Genomic DNA, 17,035 nt, shown 5'->3' on the forward strand with positions numbered 1-17,035 from the left:
GGCCTCAACTGAACATGTCCTTTTTTCTGGATAGTCGTCACATAGCCCCCATATTCTTCCTCACTCTTTCAGTTTTATGTATGAATAATATCTGAAACATACATAAAACACACATGTCATAGTTAAAAACAATCTCATACATTTTATGATCTATAAACTATATAATTCGTCAATCAGGAAGCTTGGTAGTCACGCGCCAAGTAATAAAAGTTAGCCAAACGTGAGCGAGAGAGACACCCGAGTTTTAAATCCATTTAAAGAAGAATTATAAATATAGAGTTTTAGCAATATCATTTTTAAATAAAATAAAATACTTTTATTAGAATTTAGTTACGTCAAAAGATATCTTTAACCATTTCTTAATAAAAAAAGAAATTAAACCAGGTGAGAAACATGTAATATTCTTACAAATTATCATAATTTTTTAAAACAAGGCCGCACATAAAATCAAATAGCTAACATTTTTATAGTTTATATAACGTTGCAAGCATTGTTTATGAACACCAATTTTAACGACCACACTCATTTTCTAGCAGTGCAAACTCTATATAATAAAAGTCCATTTAGAATTCAGTGTCAGTTAAGTATTATCGAAAGAACGATATTACAAAATTCAATATACGTGAGATTATAATCATTTAATTAAAAATTATAAAGGTACTATTATTAACATTTACTTTGAATGTCCGGTCTAAAATTGCTGAAACGAAAAAGCTGATAAGAAAGAAAATTTTACAGAAAAAGAAATCATTATCAAGTTTTGAAATCTGGTCCAATATTATACTAAGATTTGTTTAGCTAGTTAGACTATACACGTTGCGAATTTTAGCGTAAAAAGAAAGTAATAGAATTATCTTTTTTGGTCCCAGACAAAAATTAAATAGAACAAAATTAAGATATTTTAATTACTGATTACTCCTTCAGAATAGAAAAAGAAATTAAACATTTCCTTTAGTGACTATTTTTTCGGTTCAGCACACTTAACCTTTGGACTGCCGGGCGCCACTTAAGCGGTGCGAGACATTTGTCACGACTTTTCGCACTGAATATATTGTTGACAGTTAAAATGGTCATAGATCGTATACATTTAAAAATCAGTCGGAAAAGATTCCAGCACTCTAAAGGTTAATTTAAATAGTCTATATTATTATATTCATCGTAGATTAAATCACAATAATAATATCCCATTGTTTTTTTAAAAGTAATGTTATGATGAAGTACATACTAACTACATAAGCATCAATGTATCATTATATTACATTACTTTTATTTTTTACAAATTTAATCAAAGCTGCATAAAAATGGTTAGTATATAGCTTTGATGAGATATCTAACAATAGGCATTCATAAGGTGTACTACTTAAAATGACACAAAACGTGAACATAAAACTTCGTCTTTCTTTGTTATTTCATAAAATATATACGAATGTTTTGAGTAAAACTTTTTGAAGCATCTTTCGATTTACACTTAGAAAGATCTTATACAAATAATTGATATCTCTTATATAGTTACGAAGATAACAAGAATTTCACGTCCATGGTCTGAGCCATTTTAAAATAACACCCGATGTACGTTTTAAACAAGCTTGCGGTTTTGCTTACATAACTATTCCAATATAATTTAAAATTTATTTCACATATAAACCTTCCTTTCTCACGTAAACTAAACAGAAATATTATCTTGAAAGTTTAAAAATTGTTTTTCAGTTAAACAGTACTTCGCGCTTTTAAAATATATAAAAAAAATTGCGAGCAAAATTACAATTGAGCTAATAATATAAGTTTTTCTAGTCGATTAGCCATTGTCAAGAAAAAAAAATAGATAAATATAATATAGTCCACACAAGTATGCAATGAGTGCCAATATACTGAGCAAATATTTGTTTTTCTGTTGTTCTTTCAATACTTTAAAACAAATTGGTACTATAATTATTCAAGAGTATATAATATAATTCGTTTCTCAAAAATTTACAATTTGTTATTTGACCAATGCAGCCTCTAAACATATCGCAAATACGTCCTTAAATAAGAACTAAATAAATATGTTTACCGAATAGTGATCATTGATGCTTTCAATGCAAGTTAATGAATATAACAAGCTTTGTGCAAATAGCACGAAACATTACAAAGCCTCAATAAGATTTTAAAAGATGACCCCTGAAACTCTTAATTAACTTAATGTGTGCAGAGAGGTGAAATCGCGCTTTCTCTAGTATCTATTTAAAGCCAGGCAGTAAAGTGCTATTATACTCATCTACAAGCATTCGCCTGCATTTAAATCTAAACTACTTAAAGTTAAAGGTTTTTGACTAAATTGTAATTTTAATTTTTACAAGAAACTTGTAGCTGTAAACATCAATTAACAATACAGAAATAGTTTTGCTTACCAATTAGTATCAAATAAAAATCTCTGTTCATTTGAGTAATAGAATATTTCGTTAGACATAATAAAACATATATCATTTTAATCCAACTTACTGTAACTTTTTCAGCAATCTGCACTAATCATTTCTAAACATGAAAGTCTTATACTGCATTATCTTGATGACTTTCGCTATTCTCGCAGCAACTGCTGAGCTTCAAAGTGATGAAGATGGTAAATTGATAATATTCGTATAATTATCTTTTTATACAAATTTTTATTTTGTTTATTATATAATTGTAGGAAGTAGTCAAAATAACTCAAGTTTATGGTTTGGACCCAGAGTAGGATAAGTGCTGATCATGATAATAAAAGGACTATTAAAAAAATTCGAGTACACCGTAAGTCTTGTGCTAGTTTTAATTAAGAAATTATTAACGATTAACAATTTTCTTTACTGTATAACCTAAAATTTAAACATTATAGTAACATACAATTAATTAAAATTCAAGTTAATTCGAACGTGCACATTTTGGTCAATGCCATTGCAGTATTATACGCGTTCGACTTAACTGGAGCGTGCATGTTTAACGGTTAATTCGAGACTTCGCATAAGCATTGGCGAGGCACCAGTAGAGTTCATTAGTAAGCAGCTACCCAGACCAAATTCGTATAAATCGGGTATCGGTATACAGTTCCTTGTTTTGGTGTAACATCCGAGAGTCAAATGCCGAAAGTTAATCCTAAAACAAATTATTTCAGAATAATATTTTTAATGAACCTTATTAATCAAACTAACTACTTTCATACATTCGTTTTGTAAAATTATTCAATGGAAATTATAAAAAATTAAGACTTTCATAATGGAATGGGTTTTCGATATATAAAATATTACTTAGTGGTACACGACCAAAGCTTGGCATTTGAAACTGGTGTCGGTTTACACTATGAAAATCAATTATTATCAATATAAATTTTTTAAATTCGTACACACACACACACTTAAAAAATCCTGTATTATATATTATATATAGCTATATGTATAATAGTAGTATATTGATTAAACTATTGCAGAAAAAGACGTGACATCTTTCACACAGCTTCGATACGGCTAAGATTATTACCAGAAGAAACCAGAATATACAGTATATCGTGCAGCTTGACGTATCCTCATTTTCATATAATAGATAATATGTATATCGTTATAACATAATGTGAAAATGTGTATATATCATTTATCTGTGTGCTCTTGAATTATGGATGTAACAAAATTGATTTAATAAAAATATAATCAGTTTTTGGTCACGAGAAGCTTCATTTATTAACCATAAGAAATAGCCCTCAATTTATTTAACGAAGTATACAACTTATAGAAGATGAGTCGCCATTATGAATTAAGGCTTCTAAAAGCATATATGTTATACATATATCTATTCTTGAATATACATAATATTTATGCAGTCCTTTCTGCAGACTCCGATAAACTACTCATATGTCCAGCTTTGCTACTTGCACTTGACACCTTGTCGATAGAGCAGGCGTGTATGCTTTATGCTGCTATAAATCATAATTAATTCCGTTTTATAAACAGTTTCTGCTGTTATCTCGCGAGCACCATTATTTATACCCCGAAGAAGAACGTAAAAAGGGTAAATTTTCTTCCAACGATCAGAATTGTTTACACAAATTACAAACGATATTAGGCAAAATCAACACTCCCAGTAACGCAAACAAGCGTTTCCAAAAAACAACCAGGATTCTAACGATGACAGCTTTAAAAATGTTCCGACTGTAACAATGTTTTTGTTAACGCGTGGGAGAAAAGTTTGTGGATATAATTCATGAAGTAAAACTGATGTTTGATTAAATTTGTGATTCATCATGGTAAAGTGGTTGGTTTCTAGGCGTAGCTTGGCTTTGCTACTTGTAGACAGCCGCATGCTCCGCTTTCACCTCGACTGGCTACATGTACGATTCCGCTAACATAATTCACCGGTCTCGACCAGACATGCCATTTCCGAAGGCGACGTGACCCCGATAATTCAATCTACGTGCTACGAAAAAACCACGATCGAATTAATGGCTGAATTATCCTTATTCTCCAACTTTGAAAAAACAATGACGCTCGAAATATTACTCGCATCATTTTGTGCCAACGCAGCTAATTTCTTTAACCGTTAACCAGCTTCCTGTGCATCAAGCAGAAATTTTTAGTTTCAACGTAGATAATTGAGGAGTTGAATTATGGCGAAGGATTTTCTCCGGTTAAATCGTTTTGTCATTTTAATGATCTTTGCAAAAGAGAAACCAGTTAGTTTGATAGAATTGAACCAAATGTAGTATATGTATATACTACTTATAAGGTGACATATGGGAGAATGTAGCTGCTTCATTCATGTAGATTCTCCGCTGTGTGTCTTCTCCACGTTATTCCAATGAATGAAATGGAATCTTCTAAATTGCTCAATATTGTCCTACTCAAGCCTTTCCTTCCATTTCAATTCCTCATCGAGTCCTATTTAGATAAATCAACACTTTAACCACTTGAACACATTCCTTCAATTTACTTCTATTTCATACTCTTGCGATAAACAAATACAATTAATATAGGAATCCTGTGTGAATGCTGACGAATCAGCTCAGTGTACCTAAGAATTTGGCTAAAAACTACAAGAAAATAGCATTCAACCAATCTGACGAAATTACAGAGATATCGAAAGTAGTCCCTGTCCAGGGATAATAATGAAAAGATTTCAAAAAAATAATCCGTTCAAAATTGTTGCTAGATCTTTGGATAATCTTAAATAAAAACTGTTTCCTCACATGGTAGATAATCAAAATATGTATCAATAAAATAAAGATGAATGGAACGTTATAACTATAATGGTCATTTCTTGCTTTTTGTAGGTAACGTTTTCGTAATAGCTGCCATTCTTCTAGAGCGAAATCTGCAGAGTGTGGCGAACTATTTGATCCTCTCGTTGGCTGTAGCAGATCTTTTGGTTGCTTGCCTCGTGATGCCTCTGGGTAAATATTTTTAATACTTATAGAATATAAAGGAACAAAAATAATTACCGAAGAAAATTAATTCCCACGATAAATAAAATCAATATGATTTTCAAGAAACGTAAAGACAGTGTAGTTTTCTAATGAGCCGTGGCATTAGGGTATAATTTATTATTTCGGTCATGCAACGAAGGACTGAATAAAATTAGGCTCTCGGAAGCGAAGTGAGTGGAGATGGGTGAACAATTGTTGGAGGAGCGACAGTCAATTGGTTTCCATGAATCGTAACGTGACGTGACGTAACGTAGGCAAAGCCGAATTGTCGTAGTAGTGTCAATGGGAATTCATTATTGGGGCTCCTTTGTTTTAGTGTAACATTGTTGACAGGAGCCGTGTACGAGGTTTCCCACGAATGGGTACTGGGTCCGGAACTTTGCGACATGTGGACCAGCAGTGATGTACTTTGCTGTACGGCATCCATCCTCCATCTGGTGGCCATCGCTCTGGACAGGTAAGCAAAGCGTTTACGCTCCATAAATCCATTCATTCTAATCCCCAACACTAGAACTTGTAAACAACCATTTCGCGTTAATACCCAATGGAGCCATTCGTTTTCAGGCTTAACCTTACTGTAATTTTGCCAAATTCTCCGTGGTGCCGTTGCTTTGCGACGATTCATGATACCTAAGTTAGACGCCTTAATTGACAGGTCCAACTTTGCCAAAATTAGCCACGCTAATCCATAGCAACCATTGCTCCTTTGCCTTAAAACCATCTTAATTTCAACCAATTTCATTGAAGTACAGGAAACTGTGTTTACACATTGTAGCTCAGTCGTCTGTTGTAATATTTTATAAATTTTTTATTAGAACCTGTGTAATCTTTGATCATTATACCTGCTGTTGTAGAGTGTTTCGAGGTCGATTCGAAGTGCTAAGAAAAACTCTCATGAATATATCATGGAAATGGATCTCTGTCCGCGCGCAAGGTAAATTGCAAATATTTGCAAACAAGGTCCTTCATTTGCTGATCTTGTCTGTATGGTAAACAATATCGATGATTGGACTCGCGACCTAGCGTGATTCTCCGTGCTGATAGATCGAACGCTCAATCCTTCACCAGATGCGTGCGTTCCACTCTCTCCCGGATTTATAAAGTATACACTACCTACTAGAGCAGAATAGTCCAACTAAGCTGCGAAATCTCGCAGCAGTAAAATTGATTAAAATGACTTTTATCGAAGTTGAGCAAGGAGATACTCGCGTCTCGATCAGATAGTATAATAATAATATGGTGGATATTTCGAGGGTTTGGAGAAATGACGAGAATCAGTGAAACGTGGTCGGGTATGAAATTGGGAAGGTAGCAGATATGAGAACTCACGCGAATCGCCTTGAGATAGCGAGGGAGGCTGTGAGAAGGGTTTCACGTATCTGCGAAGCGTTATGCTATATCGAGGTCGTTTAAACTTAGTACGCCAGCAGGTCCAACCAGTTAGGCCCCGATAGTTAAGGGAACGTTAGATTAGCGCTTCTCGAACGGTGATCGACAATATTCGCATTTTTACCACATTCGATCACCAAAATTCTATCCTAATAGACCGATTTTCCCTCCAGGCCATTTGCAACTACCCCTCCCCTGCAGTCGCCAGAGTTTAAATGGGTGCAGCTCGGAATAACCACGTGTCTTACGAGCAGCTCTTTCGTTCCTTATTGTTACAGAGATCCCCTACACCTCTTCTCTCTCTCTCTCTCTCTCTCTCTCTCTCTCTCTCTCTCTCTCCAGAAATAATACCTCTTTAAAAAACGAAAGTTTTTCACGATCCATAACAATAATTTGCCATTATTTCACAGCCTTTTTTCTTTCCAATAACGGGTTGATGTAACAGTCATTTCACGGTTGATATGCGAAAAATAAATGGCAGCATGAAAACTTGTAGTTTGGTGAGAAGTCTCATTAAAAACGAGCTTCTTACCAGCAGTAATTTTTCTCCGGCGTGTACCGAGCATCCTACTTTTCTTCTCTTTACTGTTAAGGCGTAATAAGCATAAATCTTTGACGTAGCGTTAATTAAAAGACGCGAAGTAAGAATTTCCTAATGGTCCTTGGTATACCTCAAAAGCGCCAGGAAAATGAATGCTTGCTAGGTCAAATTGAAACTTCTAATTGCTCGTGGAAATGGATAAATAATACTGGTGCGAGTAAACCTTATGGGCGAAAAAAAAATTCAAACTTGCCGCTTATCTTCGCTGCGAAAATATTGCCAGTTTACCGAGAGATATAAAAACGAGATAAGAGTGGAAGACAAATTGCGGTAATACCTGGGAAAATACGCGAATAGATGTCAAATATGAGATAAATCCATAATAGGGAAAGGTAAAAAACAAGGTAAATATGTGGCACAAGGAGATATGAGCAATTTAACGAAACGATATAGGAGGCTTTCGATAAAAAATGTGAAAAAGTCGAGAAGGAAATTAATGAATTGATGAAAAGTGATCAAAGACATTTTTTTCGATAAGCCAAAATCCCCTGGAATTGGGGATATAGCGTGCGATACAGGTAATATATCAATTTATATTATGTGCACTTAAAATATTTAGTTACCGGACTAGGGTCAATGGGAGGGTATTCAGGGCTCGACGATATGTCTTATCGAATGACCGATGGGTAGGATGAAATGTACATGCTGGTAATTCTGATCAGGTATTGCTCACATTCAATCGGAGGAGATGTCACGGTCTACGCTTGGGTATTCCACGGTAATTCCTGCCCTGCTTGGCTGGCTCTGCTCAAACTATATCGATGCCTACCGCAAATACGGCAAATATACGAGTCGCTTTCACGCCAATTGCTTTCCTCCCATCATCCAAAACCTGTACAAACGTTTTTTCGATCCTTTGCGTTCTTTTTCGCAAAGCTGGACCAATCGATAGCCTCTCTTGTCAAAAGTAATTATTTTGCTGTTGTACCTCGATACATGTAGGAGTGGACAGAACGAAACGACGAAAGAGGAAGTTATTTCACGTGGCAATGTAACGCGATGTAACGCCCGTCGGAACAAAAAAACGACCTCGTTTCGAGCGTGGGGTTAAAAAACGGGGGACGATATTTTTCCCGATTGGAAATAAAAACAAAACTGAAGAGGAGAAGTAACGGCGCGGTTTTGCGCTATAACCGCGGACTGTACCTTTTCTATTATAGGTATTATATATATATATATATATACACAGATATACAAATATATACGGTTCTCTGCTTCTATTCCGTTATACTCCCATCCCAACTATTCTAGAATGCCAAGATACTTAAAAAATAGTGTCCCTCGGAAGACTTTGGAGTGAGGCAACTTTATAGAGTTGGATCGCTCAAAAGTTTTCCAATTCTTTTAATTGTTTCGCCCCATCTTTTATTCTTCCCTATCATCATTATTTTTTTCACCCTTTTTTTTGTAACTAAAGCGAAACGCGTTCGAGCTTGCATTTCAGCAAAGCTCGCGCTACAGTTTGTTTTGGCAAGTGGTTTGTTGTATAGAAAAAGTAAGTTTCCGGAAACTTATAGTGGATCTTTCCCTTTTTTTTTGTGATTTTTCCCCGTGTACAACCACATCCTGCAATATACCATTTCGGTCGTTCCAGTAACGAGATGAAGTGGTTTTAAGGATGATTAAAACTTTGTAACGACTTGTAACCGAGTTCAGGCGTGGGGATGACACGACGGTAAAGGCGTTTTCTGCTCGAAGAATAAATTGTATCCGAGATTGAAGTGGTTAGAGGCGAGCAAATGTAACGCAGGATATTTGACTTTATTACACGACCTTTTGCTCCGAAATTGACTTTTGGTCGAATTTGTGTTAAAAAAACATGCAGGGAAAACAAAATCAGTTGGAATGAAAGTGTAGATTGTTGTCCTTTCGTTGAGATACACCACACGCAACCTTACGCGATTAAGAGCTGTAAAAGGTTGAGTAATCACAGGAGATCGAGGTAAATGTAAACTGTATTTAAAAACAAAATCGCCAAAGCGTATTGGTTTAAGGTTGCTTAATCAAAAATTGAGCCTATATTAATAAAGAGAAAGAACGAGGCTTTTACGAGCTTTATACTTCTCGGACGTAAATTTAAGAGAATGAAATAAGGTGTTACGGAACGCAAGGGCAGAGTGTATTATCTTTTACGATGTAGGAAGCCATTTCGCTAGTTCTGAGGACGATGTATTTGCCTTCTAATCCCTCGGGAGTACTGCACATGCATGCAGCTATTATGTGACGCCAGTCACGGGTGCTCTTTGCTCGATTAATCCCAAAAGACATTCGTAACCTCCTCAAATTATTATCAAAAGAACTAAACGCAAGAAAATGACACCGATACTCTCTAATTAGACAACAAAGAAAAAACAAAAAAATTCACCAAACTCGGTGTTATAAAATTTCCTTTCCTACGCTCGTACGTTTAACGATCGGCCATTAACATTTCTTTGTTTTCATAGTATCCCGATGACGTTATAGTTAATATTGATTTATTTTATAACCGGAGGAAAACCGGACAGAACTTTGAGTCTCTAGTGGTTGAACAGGCAATAATTCACGATTTCAGTCTACTTCGCAATCCGTGTTACGAAAGGGGTTAACTTTCACTCCCAAAGTGGCGCAGCTTTGCTTCATCGCTCTGCCGGAGTTGTAAAAAAGTAAAAACCTATCCATCCGGTCTTACCGCCTCACAGAACCACCAAGTGGAGAATGAACTTTTCCGTACTGGCCTGTGTAACACTTCGAAAAACACCCCATTAAACGCTCAAATTTATTCCCCTCCAAACGACCGAAAACTTTGAAACTTTAAAAATTTAACTTCGATTCACCAGTACGATTAACGCTGAAATGAAATTGTTATATATAAACTAAGAATAAAGGGTGAATGCATTATCCTAACATTTCAACGGAGCATGTGCTTTCGTATTATATTTCAAGCTCTTCGCAATTATTTGTACTGGATAGCAGCAGGGAAGGATCGCATGGATGAGCTAATTTGGCACGTGCCTCCGGAAACGAAACAATGATTTACCACACTTACAAATCTCATTAAAGTACACTTGTTCCGGTATGATACAAGCTCACTTGTCGAGTTTCAAATAAATTACAGTGGGAACGTACTGTAAATTGTTTTAATATTACATTCTCTCTCTCTCTCTCTCTCTCTCTCTCTCTCTCTCTCTCCTTCTCACGTCCATTCCCGTGTATAAATAAATGAGTGAAAATTGAGAAACAAATTTTATAAACGAAAAATTCCATTACGTCAACAGGTATACGTACTATATCGTACGAGTCTTCGGCTCATACGTAGTTAATTGAACAAAAATCTAATGACATTATTAGTTTGCGCAAACAGATTTGAGTGAAAAATATAAATCTTTCAAAATATTTCCTTTGAATTATGCGTGGAATGTTCTAATAAGTAGCGGATGCCTTTCCTACCACTGAGAGTATCGGAAAAACTTTGATGGAAGTTTTTACCCATGAAATTCATAAATGCTGGAATCTGAGGAAAGTATAGCTGGAAAAGAAAGAGTGAAGAAGGACGACTTTGAGAGCATTCTAGCGAGAGTCAAAGTCGAGTAGCCCCCTTATATATATAATAAGTGTATGTTTATCTATATCATGAGCTTTGGACAAACGCAAGGCCATATATGTACGTACGTAAGGTCAGTAAGCGTACTACAGTTTGATATATTCACCGAGCTTTTGCATAAGTTTAAACTTCTCACGTAGAATTACAGTGTCGTGGATTAGCGAAGTTCGTAATAAGCTGTAACTTGCACTTGTTGTGAAAAACGAAGTTGCCATTTGGTGAATAGTTTGGACAAAGTAGTAGATGAGCGATGCATAGCAATGAATAGCTTAAGGTCCATACGAGAGAATTCTAGTTTATCAAGGTTTGGCTAATGGCTCGCAATTATAATTTACCGTGTGCTAGTCGTTACCTTAATGATTGAGAAGTCGATAAAGCTGAGAAACTTCCGGATCGTTGCAGAGGTTTTTCCTTTCATTAATAGTTGCTTCGACGTCGTTGAGCTTTAGTAGACACGGCCGATAGTAGCACACAAGTGGCACACCAGGGAGCTTTTAGTTGAAACAATGAAAATCGCTGACGGTTGTCTCCCCTACCACCCATTTTCATCCTGCTGGATACCTCTCGTTCCTCTCTCGTTCGGCCCCTTGACCAGATTTTCTTATCCCCTCGAGCAGCATTTTCCACCCTTCTTATTGCACGAGTGACGCCGAGTGTCGACGACCTCCTTCACGGACATTTAACCCTTTTACAACCAATCGCACTCCTCTTCCTCTCTATTTTACCTCCGTTTCACAAACTCCACATAATTTGCATCATGTGCTTTTTTCTCATCTCCCTGCGACGAGTGGCAGAATAATCAGCAATATCATGCGATATATATATATACTCTGCACTACTACAAACTTGTCAAATCCTAATGCGAACAATCGTGCACTCTCCGCCGATTCAAGATAATCGAATCTTCGCCTCCAGCCACAATTTCAACGTGACGAGCATAGATCATTGAAGAAACCAGTTACATCGCAAAGATTTCAATCTTGAACATTTCCAAATTTCGTTTCAAGAAAATCGATAGGCAATCACAAAGTTCAAGTTTCTCCACGAACTATGAAGAGAATGGAGATGGATCTCAGATGGATGAACTTATTTGGTGCACTGAGAAGGGAATCTATTCTGGTTTCGGTGATAAGAGCTTGAGATTTTAGGAGGAAGCAGGAATAAAGTAGTCACGTTTGCTGGTTTTTTCAGTGTGATGCGTATATATATATAGTCAGTCTATATAGATAGAGAACGCGAGTGTAGCTCCTACACTCTAATACAAGATTGTAGATTTAGCTCGATGCCCTTTGAAAGATAATGTCGCGACTAAAGTCTATTTTTAACATTGCCATCTGTGCAGTATATGACTGTCCATTTATATATATACACGCTGTGCAGAATATCCATATCGCGTAATTTTCCAAAGCTTATTCCCAGAGCGTGAATCCCAACTGGTCATGAACACTTGCAGGATACAAAGCAGCGATCCAGGATAGTCAATTAACGCAATTCGCCTTCGTGCATGTGAACAATTGGACCGAATAATCGGCTCCGCTACAGCTCTTGGAATGCAATTGATCAAGCGACCCTCTCTCGCCAGCGCAGAATTTCAATCCCTTTTGCGTCCCACGAAAAACGTCTTCCCTCTCCAAATGCACATAAGCATCTTTCACCTCGACCGATTAATTAACGATGAATTCCGCTTTAATGAAGCTTCGCTTTTTCTACAAATTCTTCCTTTTAATTAAACACATACGTAGGATTAAAGGTATTTCAATTGCTCCGGATGCAATTTATTCGATTCTCGGGCAAGACAGTGATTTACAAAGAATAAAATTACTGGCAGTAGGATCGCGGCTTGTTGAATAATTTGCGTGGAACGCTGATTAGACGATAGGAGAAGAAAGAAAGTGAGGAATGGGTGCGCGCGCGAGAGAGGAGTTGAGAGAGCAGATGTTTGCAAAACATTTAATCAACCAGAAAAGTGGAGGCCGCAAAGCTCTGCTGGGGTTGCGTGGAATTAAAAGATTGCCGAGATACATAATATACCATATATCTATATAGGGGAAGCCCGGGCAAAGCGGGTACCCCGCCTAAAGCGGGTCACTGTCCTTACACTTTTATGTAAACAATAAATGTTAATATTTTGATTTGGTAATATTGATACAACAGTTATGAATGTAAATTAGTAGCATTTCGTCGGCAGAGACGTATTCTATAAAAGTAGTGGCAATTAAATCAGTTTTGTTGACGCCGATAAAAATTTTAAAAGTTAGTTTTTTCTAGATCATTTAAAAAGTATTATAATTATTTCTTTATTCTTGATACTATTTCGAACCAGCGTTATTTAGCTTTAAAATAATATGCGAAAATATTGTTTTGGATAATTTTCTTAAAAGTTATAATTATTTAACTAAAAATGTACTCTCGGGCAAAGCGGGCCGGGCAAAGCGGGTCAAGTAAATTGATAGCTTTTGTTGAATAATTTACAGATGGTGAATAAATACCAAAGGAAAAAACAAATCAGGCGTCTTGGAGTCAAGACATAATGCAAATGGCAATGGACGAAAGTAAAAAAGTTTTATTAGAACCGCCTCAAGAAAATATAATATAAACTATATACTCCACTTTACAAAGATATATCAAAAAAGGGAACTTGTGAAAAAAAGCTCGGTAGATTTCATAGGGTATTCAATGACGCTGAAGAAATTGAATTGTTGAAATATGCGTTGCAAATTATTCTGGTCGAGGATCTTATTTTTGTAATTTTTGCCAAGAATGAAATTAAACTTAGAAACTTCGTTCAATAATATACTTCATGTTAATGTTAATATTCCATTAACTTAAAATTTGATAAAATAATTATAACATAAAGTCAAATATTCAAATTTGTTTTTTTTTATGTATCTAATAACATTTGTATGGTTTATTATAGCGGTAATCCGCTTTGCCCAAAAGACTGACCCGCTTTAGGCCTACTTATGGGGCAAAGCGGGTCAAAAACACTTTTTTTTATTCTTCGCATAAACAAAAATTATGAAATTAAATGTTGTTGATTGTTTTATTACTTTATAGTCAGATAATTACCCTGACTAATGACACCGAGAATGTTTGATTATCAATTAAAAACGCAGTTTTCTTGATCTACAAAGCTTAAGTGGCCCGCTTTGGGCTACCTTCCCCTATATATATATATATATATATATATATATATATGACTGACAAATGCAATCAACCCCCTTTCAGTAACCCTCGGAGCACCCTTTTTCATTTCTAACTTTCTTTTCGCCTTTCTCGTACAAACTTCTCGTGTCTCGAAAAGCTTTTATTTTGCACTATACAAAAATTATACGATAGAAATAATTGCGGACTTTAACATTTTCACGAGAAAATCCGACCTGAGAAATCGCAGCATCTTCGATCAGATTACGTCGCTTCTGATTGGTACACGTAAAGTTTGGAAATTCAATGCGACAATCTCTTCATGATCTACATCCAGGACGTATCATTGCTATCGGTATTGCCCTACGAGCTTGCTCTATTAGAGCTCAGTCACGTTTCGTCCTGATAGTATTTACGTGATTCTAATGACACCCCGTGGACCACCAACGCTTCCTAAGTTCTCAACTCGATCCTACCTGTCATTATATTACTACCGACTGAGCTATATACTATATACTCTGCTTTCGTAATCCAATGTCTCCCCCAATTTCACTTTAACCCACTCGTCGGTCCTTATCATTCATCGATTATTATATTTTTCAAATTTTTTCAGATACTGGGCAGTGACGAATATCGACTACATCCATCACAGAACGGGGAGGAGAATTGGAATAATGATCGGCGTGGTGTGGTTCATGGCATTTTTGGTTTGCATAGCTCCGCTACTCGGCTGGAAAGATCCGCAATGGGAGAAGCGAGTGGTTCTCGACAAATCCTGTCTCGTCAGTCAGGATATAGGCTATCAGGTATAATCCACTGCCTGTTCCTTCGCATTGAACTGCAAGACCTGTATTACGCGTCGCTTATGATACGTCTCGGTAAATCCACCGTGAATCGCACGCGATTTTAAGACGCGAGGTAACACGCTGACGCACAAGGCTTCGCGGATCCCTTCTATCCCGAAAACATCCTCCAAAATAAGTTTCCAACTATACCGTCTCCCATCCCCCAACTTTATACTGCCCCTTTTCTCAAATCCCTCGTTATACTTTTGTCAGCTTAAAACCATCCGAGTACACCTCGTTTCCAACCAATTATTCTTTCCGGTTAGTCTTCTAATGGAACTTCCATTGCTTCGCGTCCTCCTTCTCGCTTTCCACTGAAAACTCCACCACCTCTCTTCCTCGTCTCCCACTCACCCTCCCAGTCACATTAAACGATAAATTCTCCAAATCCAGGAATTTTACCAGCGGTCCATCTCCAGCAAATCTACAGCTTTTTCTAACGAGCATTCAACTTCATCAACTTATTTCGAATCCCCTGCAGAAATCTTCATTCCCGTGTCTTCAAACATACCTGCCTATCCATTCGTGCAATATTTAACGAGCTCGGTTCTGGTACGCCAACTAATTCCTTCTTGTTTACATTTTATTATAACGACCAGCAAACTATTTGCCCTTGAAGCTCTAAGTTCCGAGTCTGAGTAAACGTAAGGTTATACTACTCAATGTTTTGCTTCTTTATTATTATTCCGTGTTTACCGAGTAGCCAAGATAAAAATTTGTAATTGCTGAGGATATATACTGCAGGAGAACTACGTATCAAACGATGCAAGAATTCTTGCTGTATATTTTTCATCGAAGAAACAAATATCTTTGTGTTTTCAGATATTTGCTACAGTCTCGTCCTTCTTCTTACCGCTATTTTTCATTCTGATCCTGTATTGGAGGATATTTCAAACGGCCCGGAAACGTATACGAAGAAGGGTTGGTCAGCCAACCAGTGCACAGGGTAAGTAAATCATGAAGGAAGAGAAAGAGTCTTTCGATTTTCTCTCTGTCAACTTGCAATACTCTTGGAGTTCCGATAAAACGAATCATTTACGGTGGTCCCAATGGCATCGGTAGATATACGTAGAGACTCGTATCGATCTGAGTGCGAGTGTCAGTAGTCGATCGTTATCATTTGCATTGTTTGATTAAGTGATTACATCGTGATTGACTGCTGACAATTAACAAGGTAGGTTTGCTTAGCGCCGCGACTATTTTTCCCAATGAGCTTTATCCGATTGCAATTGCCACACCACGAGAGATACTTCTTTCCCATTCTCCGTTTGCAATCAGTGATTCATTAACTGTGCACACAGGGCTTTTTGTCGGCTGCTGGATCGCCCATTGTCATCTATTATATTTCCTACTCGGTTACAACAATCGTATGTCCAGTTATTTCAAAACATAAGTCAACTGAAAACATTTACTAGCAAAATCCGCGTGTCTATCCACCGCTATTTTTATCTTCATCTCCCCGTCTGTTTATTTTCTTTTTTGCCACCCTGTCTTTTCCCATTGCACAGAAAAGCGTGAAAAACCATTTCGGCCTTTGTATATCTGCAACGTTGCTTGATATCGTAATGTTTACCATGAATGTTTTTTGTCCCACGGAAAACCAGAGAAAGGTATAAGATTGTGCAATTTTTTCGTCGGCACGTATATGTTTCGACGACGTGGAATCTTGATTTATTACATAACAATATTAGTAATAATAATAAGAGAGAAGGAAGGAGGAAAAGAGAGTGGGAAAAAACGAAAAGTCGAGGATCGCGTGATTCGGATGGCCCAGTAAATTAAGACCTCGACTACTTGGCCAGGATACGATGCGAAAAATCCTCAAAGTTTCGTTAATCAGTTCTAAATATTTGAAGACCAGCCTGCTTGCTGGATTCTTAATCGCATTAGGATAAGAGGCTTTCATGTCGGGTAACAGTAGCAATTAACAGCTCGCGATTAATAATGGAAAGGGATAATCGAGGTTCGCGCGAGAATATTGCGATTCGTAAATGAATAAATTTGAGTGGTTAAAAGGTGCGAGGTATACAGGAGCATTATTCCCTTTGTAACTA

General features: G+C 36.6%; 1 protein-coding gene and 1 long non-coding RNA gene across 5 annotated transcripts in view; both read left to right on the forward strand.

Annotated features, from left to right (window-relative positions):
- Positions 1-17,035, forward strand: part of LOC136776507 (5-hydroxytryptamine receptor-like) — a 110,574-nt gene that overhangs the window by 86,427 nt on the left and 7,112 nt on the right. For 3 of the 4 annotated variants that reach the window (XM_066732079.1, XM_066732081.1, XM_066732080.1), the window contains 4 exons: positions 5,270-5,389; positions 5,756-5,879; positions 14,750-14,942; positions 15,804-15,927. In XM_066732079.1, coding sequence (XP_066588176.1) covers positions 5,270-5,389; positions 5,756-5,879; positions 14,750-14,942; positions 15,804-15,927 — 561 coding nt within the window. The remainder of the gene's footprint in view (positions 1-5,269; positions 5,390-5,755; positions 5,880-14,749; positions 14,943-15,803; positions 15,928-17,035) is intronic. The other variant, XM_066732082.1, reaches the window with a different exon arrangement.
- On the forward strand, positions 516-3,667 carry LOC136776509 (uncharacterized). The gene is made up of 4 exons (XR_010823077.1): positions 516-657; positions 2,493-2,596; positions 2,666-2,763; positions 3,437-3,667. It is a non-coding gene; the product is annotated as an uncharacterized lncRNA (long non-coding RNA).

The sequence above is a fragment of the Prorops nasuta genome, unplaced genomic scaffold (assembly GCF_024137725.1).
Source record: "Prorops nasuta isolate Cenicafe-Biocafe unplaced genomic scaffold, Cenicafe_Pnas_1.2 PNAS00009, whole genome shotgun sequence".
In the NCBI taxonomy this organism is placed as follows: Eukaryota; Metazoa; Arthropoda; class Insecta; order Hymenoptera; family Bethylidae; genus Prorops; species Prorops nasuta.